General features: G+C 41.8%; 1 protein-coding gene across 1 annotated transcript; it reads right to left on the bottom strand.

The window, feature by feature from the left end:
* Positions 1 to 12,097: 12,097 nt before the first annotated feature.
* Positions 12,098 to 12,838, bottom strand: LOC308617649 (putative membrane protein C3orf80; the record flags this gene model as incomplete). Its single annotated transcript, XM_081234868.1, has 1 exon — positions 12,098 to 12,838. The coding sequence occupies one exon, from the start codon at positions 12,836 to 12,838 to the stop codon at positions 12,098 to 12,100; it is 741 nt and encodes a 246-aa protein (XP_081090994.1).
* Between the last annotated feature and the right edge of the window lie 1,007 nt (positions 12,839 to 13,845).

Raw genomic sequence — 13,845 nt, 5'->3', positions numbered from 1 at the left:
GTATATTATAGAGTGGGCATAGGCATATGCATGGGAAAGTGATTACCTCTCTCACCCCCATTTTAATTAATATATCTTTTTTTTTAAATGAAAATGTTCCTATCTTTTCAACATATTCCTTTTTCTTTCTGGAATGTTGGAATGTTCTGTTCTTCATCCAGATGCCGGGTACAAAGGTGTGTCAGTTTGTGAAATATGATTGAGCGGTTTACTTATAAGTTGTACTTATACATTTATATATGTTTTCTATATTATGTTATATGACAATAGAAAGTTTAAAAACAGATGGTCAAAAGAGTAAAGTTTATATTATGTTTATTTTACTACAATTTAAAAACTCAAAAAATATAATGAAATGTGTCTGCATTCTACCAATTCTCTCATAACCAGCTAGGTCCTCTACCATTCAATTCAATTCTGACACTACCCAAAGTTAGTATAGGTCGCACAAGTTAAAGGGCAAAATTCTCAGCTAGACTGCCCTTATTTCAGTTTCCAGTCGCTAGTGGGGACCCCAGGATACCCGCATCTCTCCGACTTGGCTCCAAGTTTGTGGGTTCTTACCACCCCCTTTAGGTTTGATAATTCACTAGAATGACTCACCAAACTCACTGAAACATTTTCTATTACAATTTTATTGTAAAAGATACAACTTAGGAACAGCCAAATGGAAGAGATGCATAGAGCAAGGTCTAGGAGGAAGGAGAGATCTGGGGGGAAGTGGGAGACACAGAGCTTCCATGCCGTCTCCTCCTCGTGGAACCCCGGCACGTCATCCTCCCAGCACATCAATATGTTCACCAGCTAGGAGGTGTCCCCAGGACTTGCTGTCCTGAATTTTGTATCAAGAGTTTTATTATGTAGGCACAGTTGATTAAATCACTGGCTATGCGATTGAACTCAATGGCCAGCTCCCTTCCTCTCCCTGGAGGTCAGGTGGCTAAAAGTTTTAGCCCTCTCATCATGTGGTGACCAGCCCTCACCCTGAAGTTCTCTAGCCACCCCCACTCATTAGCATAACAAAGATACTCCTCTCACTCTGGAAATTCCAAGGGTTTAGGAAGGTCTTTACCAGCCCCCCTCCCCAAGACCAGATACATCCTTTATATATCATAGGCTACTCCCTGGTCTTTGATCATGGGATCTTTTATAGCAAAAGGAATATACCTGACTGAGCATAACAAATACAGCAACACTTGGAGGAATCAATGTGGAGTAAGGATAGGAAGCCATTAAACTCAATTTCCCAATACATTTTTTTTTTTTTTTTTGCGGTACGTGGACCTCTCACTGCTGTGGCCTCTCCCGTTGCGGAGCACAGGCTCCGGACGCGCAGACTCAGCGGCCATGGCTCACGGGCCTACCCGCTCTGCGGCATGTGGGATCTTCCCGGACCGGGGCACGAACCCGTGTCCCCTGCATCGGCAGGCAGACTCTCAACCACTGCACCACCAGGGAAGCCCCTTCCCGTTTTATTTTTTTATTTTATTTTTTTATTATTATTTTTTTTTTACAACTTTATTGGAGTATAATTGCTTCACAATGGTGCATTCGTTTCTGCTTTATAACAAAGTGAATCAGTTATACATATACATCTGTTCCCATATCCCTTCCCTCTTGCGTCTCCCTCCCTCCCACCCTTCCTATCCCACCCCTCCAGTCGGTCACAAAGCACCGAGCTGATCTCCCTGTGCTATGCGGCTGCTTCCCACTATCTATCTACCTTACGTTTGGTAGTGTATATATGTCCATGCCTCTCTCTCACTTTGTCACAGCTTACCCTTCCCCCTCCCCATATCCTCAAGTCCATTCTCAAGTAGGTCTGTGTCCTGTTTTACCCCTAGGTTCTTCATGACATTTTTTTTTCTTAAATTCCATATATATGTGTTAGCATACGGTATTTGTCTTTCTCTTTCTGACATACTTCACTCTGTATGACAGACTCTAGGTCTATCCACCTCATTACAAATAGCTCAATTTCGTTTCTTTTTATGGCTGAGTAATATTCCATTGTATATATATGCCACATCTTCTTTATCCATTCATCGGATGATGGACACTTAGGTTGTTTCCATCTCCGGGCTATTGTAAATAGAGCTGCAATGAACATTTTGGTACATGACTCTTTTTGAATTTAAGACCTAAATATAAGGCCAGAAACTATCAAAGTCCTAGAGGAAAACATAGGCAGAACACTCTATGACATAAATCACAGCAAGATCCTTTTTGACCCACCTCCTAGAGAAATGGAAATAAAAACAAAAATAAACAAATGGGACTTAATGAAACTTCAAAGCTTTTGCACAACAAAGGAAACCATAAACAAGACCAAAAGACAACCCTCAGAATGGGAGAAAATATTTGCAAATGAAGCAACTGACAAAGGATTAATCTCCAAAATTTATAAGCAGCTCATGCAGCTCAATAGAAAAACAAACAACCCAATCCAAAAGTGGGCAGAAGACCTAAATAGACATTTCTCCAAAGAAGATATACAGATTGCCAACAAACACATGAAAGGATGCTCAACATCACTAATCATTAGAGAAATGCAAATCAAAACTACAATGAGATATCATCTCACACCAGTCAGAATGGCCATCATCAAAAATTCTAGAAACAATAAATGCTGGAGAGGGTGTGGAGAAAAGGGAACACTCTTGCACTGCTGGTGGGAATGTGAATTGGTACAGCCACTATGGAGAACGGTATGGAGGTTCCTTAAAAAACTACAAATAGAACTACCATATGACCCAGCAATCCCACTGCTGGGCATATACCCTTACCGTTTTATTTAGTCTGCAGCTCCCCGTCCTCCCTTGCTGCTCCCACCCAATCTCTCTTTTCCCACCCAGGCTTTCACCCACAGTGTATCATCTCAACCGAAACCAGTCATTAAGACCGGCAGTTTTGTTTCTCTTTTTAAAGGTAATATCCATTTTTCTTTAAAATATTTCTATACTTTTTTTTTTTTACTGAGGACTAGTTGATTTACAATGTTTCAGATATACAGCAAAGTGATATATATGTATGTATATATTCTTTTTCAGATTCTTTTCCATTATAGGGTATTACAAGATATTGAATATACTTCCTTGTGCTATACAGTAGGAACTTGTTTATTTACTTTATATATAGTAGTTTGTATCTGCTAATCCCAGACTCCTAATTTATCCCACATCCCCCTTCCCCTTTGGTAACCATAAGTTTGTTTTCTATGTCTGTGAGTCTGTTTCTGTTTTGTAAATAAGTTCATTTGGATCATTTTTTAGATTCCACATATAAGTGATATCATATGATATTTGTCTTTCTCTGTCTGACTTACTTCACTTAGTATGATAATCTCTAGCTCCATCCTAAATGTTTCTATTCTCAATTCACATCATTAACGTCCATGATTAACTAGAAAAGTTTTTGAATTTCCACAGGTTTATCAACAACCCAGTGTCAACCAGTATGTGTGCACTGGCACCTGCATACATTTTTATGTCCCAGGCACAGTGTTAAGTGCTTTCTATAGATTACCTTAATATTCATTACAACCATTTCTCCCCACTTTACAGATGAGAAAATAGGCTTAGAGAAGTTAAGCAACTTGCTCACAGTCACATAACTAGTAAATCTAGAGTCCAGCGAGTCACCCAGGCAGTCTCACTCTAAACCACTGTTGTTCTTCATGAAGTTTTAACAATCATACTCTACCACAAGAACACAAACAAAATCTTCATTTAGGAAGCTATTTTTGTCCCTGTTTTGATATTAGCTGGCACTGGGTACTTAGTTGTAATGTTAGCCTCTATGGTTCTCATTTTATGCTGAGCATACAAAAATCTGTTTCTTTTTCTAAATTTACCAGCTGTTTTAAAGAAGTGTTTTTGAATTTTTAAAGTTAGTGAAGCCAGACCAGAAAGGAGGCACACTTGGCACTGAAGGAACTGGCTGAATTAAATGGAAAAAACTGGTATCTAAGTTGCTTTTGTTGACCGTTTCAGGTTTTATCCATGAAACATTTCTGCATGCCCACAAATAATTGTTGAGTCATTAAAGATTCCCAGCCCAGATTCTACTGTATTTTTAATAATAATTCCTTTAAACAGCAAATAACAGTAGCTACTTATTCACTTGTGAAAAAAAGAAAGTGATGCCATATGATGCTATGCAGCTAAGCCATAGCTCTAACGATAAGATATTCCATAGGGTTAAGAGCATGCTGAGAAGTTTAATGGTTGAGAGTCCCAGCTCTGGAGTCAGACAGGCTGGATCTGCCCCCTGGATCTTCCACATATCAGCCATGTGACTTTGGACACACCACTCAGCCTCTCTGGGCTGCACCTTCCTCACCTGTGAAATGGAACTAATAATCCTTAGTTACTCCTTTTATGAATTTTAGATGATATAATACATGTAAAATGCATAGCACAGTGCTTGGCATATGGAAGCATTCAATGAATTACAGTTATTACTGTGATAATCATCATGATAGCAAATGAAAACTGTCACCCCCAAAGCAACTGCCAAGCTTGTACTAAAATTGTGCACATGCTTACATTTTATTCTTTGGAAGAAAGACTAAAATGTGATTTGCTACCAAATTTTAAAACAGAGCTTGCTAGAAATAATGATATGTAACTTATCAAGATGAATTGCCAGAACTCAAACATAGCACTATAAATTTCAGGAATTAACTTATGAAATTATTAATTATAGACCGATGACAGATGTTTATTGAAATAAAATTGTGTCCACAAAAAGCTTAGGTGCACTCCGGAGCAGGATCGGGAACCTCTGGAAACGCTAGCAGTCCTCAGGATACTGCTGAAAGCTCGTGAAGAAAAGGCAGAACCTGCGGAAGACTCGGCAGGTGTCAGAGAGCTCCTGCAAACACCAAAAGAAACAGGGACAAATAAATAGAGGTAATGTCCACAGAAGGCTTAGGAGCACGCCAAAGCATAAACTAGACCCAGCAAACACCCTCAGCATCCTCACGGGAGTGCTGAGGACACCTAAAATACAACAAGAATTAATGAAAAACCCGGCAGCTCTCAGGGAGCGCCTGTAAACACCCAAAGAACCAGAGGAACAAATAAATGATGATAAATGCCCACGGAAAGCTTAGGAACACTTGAAAGCAGAATCAGTAGAAAATCTAACATGCATCAGGAGGCTGCTGACAACATCTAAAGTAAAACCAGAACTCCTGGAAGACCTGGCAGGTATCAGAGAGTTCCTGCAAACACCAGAAGAACCAGAGGAATAAATAAATGGTGGTGATGTTCACAAAATGCTTAGGAACACTCCAAAGCACAAACCAGAACCAGTAGAACATCTAAGAATATTCAGGAGACCACTGGGAACTGAGGGAAAATGCAGATTCTGTGGAAGAAGATCTATCTGATAGGCATCAAGAGTTTACACAAACACCAAAGGCGCAATACGACCAGAGAGTGAAAGCAACAGGAATTCCCTATCCCCCAGGTGGAAATGTAGAAAAGGTGAAAAACGTCACAGGTTAAAAAAAAAAAAAGATTGTTTAGGATGCTTAAAGAAAGGGCAGAACCAGTGGAAGACCCAATAGGAACCTACGGCCCTATGAAACTTCACAGCAAATTGTGGACCCAGAAGATAAGACAATAAGAAATTCGGGACAGTTTCCAGGGAGAAATGTGAATCAGCTGAACCCCTGACAACAATCAAGAAATTTCTGAGAACTTCTGTGGAAAAGACTGAACCCATGGAAAACCCAACAGGCACCAACAGACAAAACTCCTAAAGAAAAGGGAAACCAAGTAGAAGACTTGACAGGTCTTCTACAATTTGCAAAACTGTAATACAGTGCGACTCTTCTCACTAACCTCAGGACAACTCCAAAGCAGATATGTGAATGGACAGGTTCCATTCACATTCTACAGGCATGTTCCATTCTACAGGCATGAAGAAACCTAAGAAAACTCCTAAGGCACATGCAGTAGAAAATCTGGCAGACATTACAATACTTAGGGCAACTCCAAATTTTAAAATCTTGTTCACAGGAAACCCTTAGGAAGGAGTCAGATATATCAGGGGAATTACAAGGAAAACCAAAACATCTGTAGGTTTTTAGATGTGAAAAATACTACTCAAGAAAACCGAGTAATAGAAAAAATATTAGAACATACAGAGTGTACATGTTTTTCAATCAAAAGAAAATGTAGAAGGCGGCCATACACAACTTTTTCTTAAAACACCAAAAGAGGGACTTCCCTGGTGGTCCAGTGGGTAAGACTCTGCACTCTCAATACAGGGGGCGTGGGTTCGATCCCTGGTCAGGGAACTAGATCCCTCATGCATGCCGCAACTAAGAGTCTGCATGCCACAACTAAGACCCAGTGCAGCCAAAATAAATAGATAATATATTTTAAAAAATAATAAAACATCAAAAGAAAACCTGGAGCCAATAGTTATCAGTACTTGACTGAAAACATCAAGAAAAAAGAAAAATGCAGTTGAAGACTTCTTGGAATGCAAACACTTATGGCAGAATCCAAGCTGTTTGGAAGTGGACTATAGTGGATTTGAAGAAATGTTTGATTCAGTGAACAAAAATAAGGCTGGACCAGGAGATCTCAGTCAAGAAAACTCTTGTAAGCCTTGTGAACATGAACCTAAAACTAATGCCTCTGAAACTGAAGACATGTAGCCAAAGAACATTCAAGATAGTTAGTCAAAGAACAAGATCTATCCTAAGAAACAAAAAGATTAAAAAAAACTAAACATTTGCCTAGTCAAAAGAGAATGTGCAAAGAGAGATAAATGTAAAGAAATATGAACTTAATTTTCAAGAAAAGCTGAGTGAGGGAATGTCCCTATATCCCAGACACAGATATAGAACTGATACAGAACTCAAGTCTCAGTTGCTTATATTAACAGAAAAGATTCAGATAGGGCTTTCCTGGTGGCACAGTGGTTGAGAATCTGCCTGCTAATGCAGGGGACACGGGTTCGAGCCCTGGTCTCGAGGATCCCACGTGCCGCGGAGCAACTAAGCCCGTCAGCCACAACTACTGAGCCTGTGCGTCTGGAGCCTGTGCTCCGCAACAAGAGAGGCCGCGATAGTGAGAGGCCCACGCACCGTGATGAAGAGTGGTCCCCGCTTGCCACAACTAGAGGAAGCCCTCGCACAGAAACAAAGACGCAACACAGTAAAAATAATTAATAAATTCCTACCCCCAACATCTTCGTAAAAAAAAAAAAAGATTCAGATAAAGAAAGATGAAAAGAATACTGTGAAGAGTTTCCAAGAGAAAAACTCTGAAGATGGAGCTATGAAACAAAAGAGACTGTAACATCAGAGGAAGAAGTAAAACTGGTGTAAATCTACAGGAATCTGATAGCTTGGCCAGTTCAACAAGGGTTATGCACATGGTGACAAACCAGTGAAGAGTTTGAAAGAGAAAAGTGAAATCTAGAATGAAGAGAAGATACTTTTAAGACCCAGGAAAATAATCAAAAATTAATTTTGATATGGTAAAATCTTTGGTCAATACAGAAGAGAAAATTCACACAAACCAAAATAAAACAGGAGCAAATCTGCAAGATTCTAATCCTTTGTCTGATGAAACAAATGTAGCCAACAAAGAAGCAGCAATAAGACAAAGAGGTAAATAAAGATTTATTGTGTTTGAAATCTGAAAAACTTAAAGTCTTTGCTAAAAATATGCAAAGATTTGATCTCTGCCCCAGTGTGACAGAGAAAATTCTGTAGATAAGAACAAAGAGATATGTTTATAGTCATTTAGTGGATAAAAAGGAAAAATTACCTCATTCAAAACTGGAAAACTACGGAAGTCACATGCGAATAGAACACAAAATAAACATTTTGGAAAATACTGTTTTACCAAAAGAAGAAACTTTGTGCAAAAAGCCAAGGCATAAACAGAATGATATTAAATCACAGCAAAGATTAACCTGGAGTTCTAAAAGATGAGTTTGGGAGAAAACATCTACTGAAAATCCAAAGCAGGATAAGAACAACACACAAAGAAAGAAAATAAGAACTAGAAGATATCAAGACAATGAAGGTGCTTAGCTAGGAGGGATAAAAAGTGATAATCTTTAGTTTAATGGCAAGTCTAAATATCCTCCACAGAATAATTTTTGCCATAAAATTAAAAGTGAATTCTGTAGGTAAAAGAGAATAAATAAATAAAATTAGGTTCTATATGTATTTAAGTATAATCAAAGTATTGGTTTTATTTGACATTTATTTTATAGGCAAAATTTTAAAAACATAATGAAGACATCCTTTCTATCCCTATGGAAGAAAGGATGTCTTAATTTTTTGCAATTAGCTGGTTACTTGATTTAGTCTTTGGTTGACAAAATACTTTCCCTTAGCCTACCACTTATTAGCCTTTTCACCAATGGATGAAAGGAGAATGAAAAAATAAATTGTAAACCAGTGAGGTCAGACATAAACTTGTCAAATATTCTATTATTGATTGGTTGTCTGTAACTTACACTTTTGGAGAGATGGTTACTGCTGGGTTGTTCAAGATAAAACAACTCATTGTTTCTCTCAGTGTGGAAATCCAAATTAATTATGATTCACGAAATTTTTACAAGTCAATACAGAATATAGTATAAATCTCAACACCACATCATGTTTATAACATATCCGTTTCAGCTCTGGATTGTTTCCTTTATTAATTCCACTTGAGAGAAACTATATACAAAAAGTACAACATTAAGATACTTACCATATTGCCTTTTAAACTGTTGAGGCCATTTCCTTAATGTTCCCTTTGGCCTTCACAATTGAATCTTGTTTTCCTTATATAGTACACCTCATGCCCTTTGGCATAATTGCCAATGCCATTTTCCATGGCTGAAGCACACCCACATCTGCAGAATGTGGCAATTAATGGCCTCTTAAAACTATCATTATATCTCAAGAACACATTTTCCTCTTGGTTATGATACTGAACAACACCATTACAAATTGCTTTTAAGCAACTGGTGATTATATATATATACACACACGATTTAGAAAATCAATCATGTTTTCTCTCATTCCAGATGGATTCTTACCATATCCAGGGCCATTACTTCCCTACTCATGAGAAGTCAATGAAAATAAAAATGTTTGAAATGTTTTAGTACGTGAATTAGTTTGATAACTGAAAACCAGGAGTGAAAGTTCGTTAGTACTGGAGAACCTGGCATTTCCAGATGGCTTTGTTTAAGATATAGTATGCAGCAGCCCTGCAAAGGATATCAGTCACAGACTATATATCTATATAGATATGTCTGTATCCATATAGCTATATTTGCATTCTATACTATATATAGAATATTAAAAATAAGTAAAATCAGCATCTCATCATGATTTATTTTCAGGTGAAAGAATAAAACTTTTCTACATTTCTATTTTCTACTAGTTCTATGTAATAAATAACTTCCAGGTGAAATCTATAAAACTGACCACCAAGATATTGTCGTTAGTGCTTTAAAAATGTTTCTATCCAGGTATTCTAGTGTTGTGAACACATGGGTTCTGTGTGTATTAATATGGTGTGTTACATATGTGTGTGTATTACCATGAGATATGTTAATTTATCACTAATAAAAATAGCTTTTCAGGATTCCGCCCCCCTGACAAAATTATGCCTGAACAGAATCATGGTTGGTAAATCAATGAATTACAAGAAAAAAACCAAAGTAAACTCATTTTTTATTGAACTGGGGGATGTGAATAAAAGCTTGTGTGATGTGTAGGAAAAAAACAAGTGTAAAACTTGTAACTTTAAAATTTAGTAGAGTCTCATTGCATGATTGGTGTCACATTATAGACATTCTGAATTTTAGGGAGAGATGTGTTCCATAGCTAGTACAAGGAAAACATCTTGGTTCATATTTTAAGTGTATTTTCACAAGATTTTGTTGTACACTTCTAGATGTTGGTAGTAACAACATAGAGGATATACTTTATATACTGGTACTTGGATATTCATGTCGATGTTTCAGATATGGATGAGTTTTTAAAAGTGTCTAAAACAGTGTACCCTCAAAGAATAAATTCTTTAAAGGAATAAGGCAACTTTCTGGTTTGTCTGAATGGTGGGTGGTACTGAGAGCCACATGTAATTAAAATGTAGTGTTTGAGTAACATTAATATTTGTGATTATTCAATATAATGTGATTTCATTAAATCCTGTACCATTCTCAAAAAAGTTGATATAGTCTCAACTGCTGATGCTTTTGCCAATTCACAGCTTAAAATTGCTTTTAAATGATAAAGACACATATTTCATATTTTAATACATTACCATATAGTCACACATCTAATACAATTTGCACAGAGAAAGATTTTAATGTTTTCTGTTTTAATACACTTCAAATGATTCTCTTTAATGACAGGGTCATTAGCTTTTAGAAGTTTAGAGTAAACCATTCTCTTCTCTTAGAATTCAGACATCTTAAGATTTCTTAGAACTGTCAGACTTTTTCAATCAGCTTTAAAAAGTTTAAAGTAATCAAATCATTTTCTTCTAATACAATTCAGATACTTTAAGATTTCTCAGGATTGTCAGAACTTTTCAATCATAAGAACAACTTGTCTAGATACACGTGTGAGGTCCACTGTGTAATTTTTCTCAGTGTAATACTCATCCTTCCCCAAGAGAAACCTTTTGCATTTGTTTTCCTTCTCTTTCTTTCTTGATAATCACAAACTGGAATAATTATATGATATACAATGTGTTTACTGTACATAGACAATATGCACATGTACATTATACATAATGCATTTTAATATATTACTTTATATTACCATTTGCTTAAAGGACATTTCACAGAATGGTAGAACTGATACAACGACACATTTTTTTCTTAAGATAGGTTGAATCCTTCTGTAGTACCTTACTGCACAATTATGGCTTTAAACAAAACTCACAAGTCACAACAAATTATGCTTTGTATCATGTTGTGAAGTGTATTCCAAATGGAAAATGGAGGGAAAAGTGCATGACATCATGCTTCGTGGTATGGCATACATGTATCAATGCTTTTTACATATAACTATGACCTTGACTACATACATAACATATGGTTATTATAAAAAGTTATATATTATGCCACAGTACTAAAAATAAAATATATTCTTCTCAAATAGTGAAAATAAGGTATCCTTCATGTTTTTAATCACATATGTTTTCTCATTTGACCATGCCTCTTTTTTTTCCCATTGTAAGTGAAATAATGTCCAATATTTTATTAAACAGTAATGATAGAGTGTAGACAATTTCTGGGCCATTAAGGCCTAAAAAAGGTGCTAAGATGATTATCTTGTCATTAACTGTGGAGATACCCTCCGGATGCGTTTATTTAATACATGGTAAAAATATAAAAATAAAGGACAAATAAATATAAATATCTTCTCAGTTATTGAAAAATCAAAAGTTCAACTGTACCTTATTACGAGTATGGTCCTGGATACGCGTAATTGCTGCGTAAGTACGGCAACTAACCGGATATCACGGCTCTCCCCCCACCAATCTGTGAACTGTGACTATGCTTGGCCAGGAAGACACGGAAGGGTTTTCTTGGGTTCTCCGCAAGGGAGGGATTCGACCATACCTAGGTGCTGCTCTCCCAGACCCTCGCGCATCAGTCTCGCCCTCCGCCCATTCTGGGAGACCTTGACCTGTCCAGGCGACAGGGAAAGGAGTGGAACTGCGTCCCTCTCGCTTCATCCCTAAAGGTTACTGCCCTTCCCCCGAAGCTCATATGTTCTCTGATTCGGGAAGCAGGCACTTACAAGTGAACTCAAGCCGAGGCGAGGCTTAGGGCGGGGACGTCCTCCAAAGTTGCGCTCTGGGCTCGTCGGCTGCTGTCGCCCCCGCCGCGCTTGCCTAACGTTTCCTTGAACCGAATGAATGAAACGTAGGGAAACTTAACATTCCGGGGGAGGCGGGGGTGGGGATGGCACCAACCCAGTCTCCGGGCGACAGGCGGGGTCTGAGACAACTGGCGGCGGCGGCCGCGGCCACCCCGGCCTTGCGTCCCACCCGTAGACCCCGGCCCGGTTCTGTCCGCGTGGTCCTCGCGAGGCCCCGGGCGCTCAGATGAGCGGGAAGCGGCCCTCGCCGCCGCCGTCGGACGCCCCGGCGCCTCCACCTCGCGGGCGGCCGAGCACCGAGACGGGCAACACGACCTCCCCGGGACTGAGCTGCTGCAGCCGCATGGACTCCTCGTAGGTTGGCAGGTACTTGACCTCCTCGTAGCTGGGCAGCTGCAGGAAGACCGGCGAGACTACCCGTAGCTCGTGCTCCGAGGCGCAGGAAGGGGCCGAGCGCCCGCCGCCTGCCCGGCCCCGGCCACCGCCTCCACTGTCCAGCAGCGAGTCCTGAGAGCCGGCGGCCGCCTCGTCCCGCAGCAGCGCGGGCGAGTCGTCGTCGTCGTCGTCGTCGGGCGGCCCCGCGGCCCCCGGCTGCCCGGCGCCCCCCGGTGGCCCCGGCCGCGCCTGCCCGCGCGGGTACCTGCGTGGGCTGGGGCAGATGATGCGCTGCAAGAAGTAGCCGATGGCGAAGAGCACCAGCAGGATGAGCAGCCCGGAGAGCTTGCGGACGAACCAGCCCACGTTGTCGAGGAAGGCGTGCAGCGGCAGCTTGCAGCAGCGCACCGCGGTGGCGTTGGCCGCGTCGCAGCAGCGCTCCCGCTCACCGCACGCCAGCTCCGCGCAGCCCCCGCCGCCCCGCGAGGGCGCCACCAGCGCCAGCGCCAGCAGTAGCAGCAGCGGCAGCAGCGGTGGCGGCGCCGGCGCCACCGACAGGCCCTCGGCCGTGACCCCGGGTCCCCACATGGCCCGCGCGTACCGTTGCTAAGGTCCGGGGGCGCGGGGGATCCGTCTGTCCGCGTGTCCGTCAGTCCCTCCCCGGGCGCTCCGCTCGGGTACCGCGCGCCGCCTCCCTTGCCTCTGCTACCTGCGGCCGGAGCAGTCCTCACTTGGCCACGCTTGGGCGGAAGGAGGAGCCCGAGGCGCGCCGAGGCTGCGGGAGGCGGCCGCTTCCCGCGCCTGAACAGCCTTCTGAGCTTCTGACCTTAACCCCGCGCGCCCAGCCGCCCAGGCCGGGCGCAGGGCGTCCGGAACCGCCCAAGATGGCAGGGGCAGGCTGCGTGGGGCTGCCGTGGGCATCTTGGCCCCGGCCGGCCGCGCTCTTCCAAGCCCCCCTTGGCACCCTCCGGGGCTGGAAGGGTTAACGCTCTGCGCTCAGCCTGGGAGCCCCCTGATCTTGATTAAGTCAGCCGTCTCGCTCTTCCCCGCCACTCGGGCGGGGGCTCTTGCTCGCGTAGGTGTTTCAGTTTTAAGTGATTGGATTTCCCCAGGAATGTTATTTAAATTGACTTGCGACTGGGATTCGCTTACCATCCTCCTTGTGATCTTTCTGATTAAAAATGGATGATGGCCATTAATGGCTAGCGCAGCCCCGCAGCAGTCCCAGAGCTTGGTGGTGATGGTGGGGGGGTTGGAGACCGCCGGGTGGTTCTGCTTTCAGGCAGATCCAGGGGGCTGGAAATCCGGTACCCACAGGAGACCTCCAGAACAGATAGAGAATTCTGCAGAGAGGCTAAGGTCACAACACCACGGAAGTATTCCCAGAGGGGCAGGGAGGACTCCGCCAAAGTGACCCCGAGTTGACGAAGGAGAGAAGGCGTGCGTATTTCCCCAGGGGTTCATCCGACAAGCCCCCACTGAGCTCAAGGGACAGAGCAGGGATCTGGGTTTGGGGTAGAAGAAGCCTCTTCTCCAGTGTAAGTAACACGTCTGTGAAGTGTCAAAGGGGAGTGTAAGTGGTTGGCAACGTTCCT

Source organism: Mesoplodon bidens (assembly GCF_964165515.1).
Source record: "Mesoplodon bidens genome assembly, chromosome: 5".
Lineage (NCBI taxonomy): Eukaryota > Metazoa > Chordata > Mammalia > Artiodactyla > Ziphiidae > Mesoplodon > Mesoplodon bidens.
Note: the sequence above shows the minus strand (reverse complement) of the source record. Positions and strands in the feature narration are given on the sequence as shown.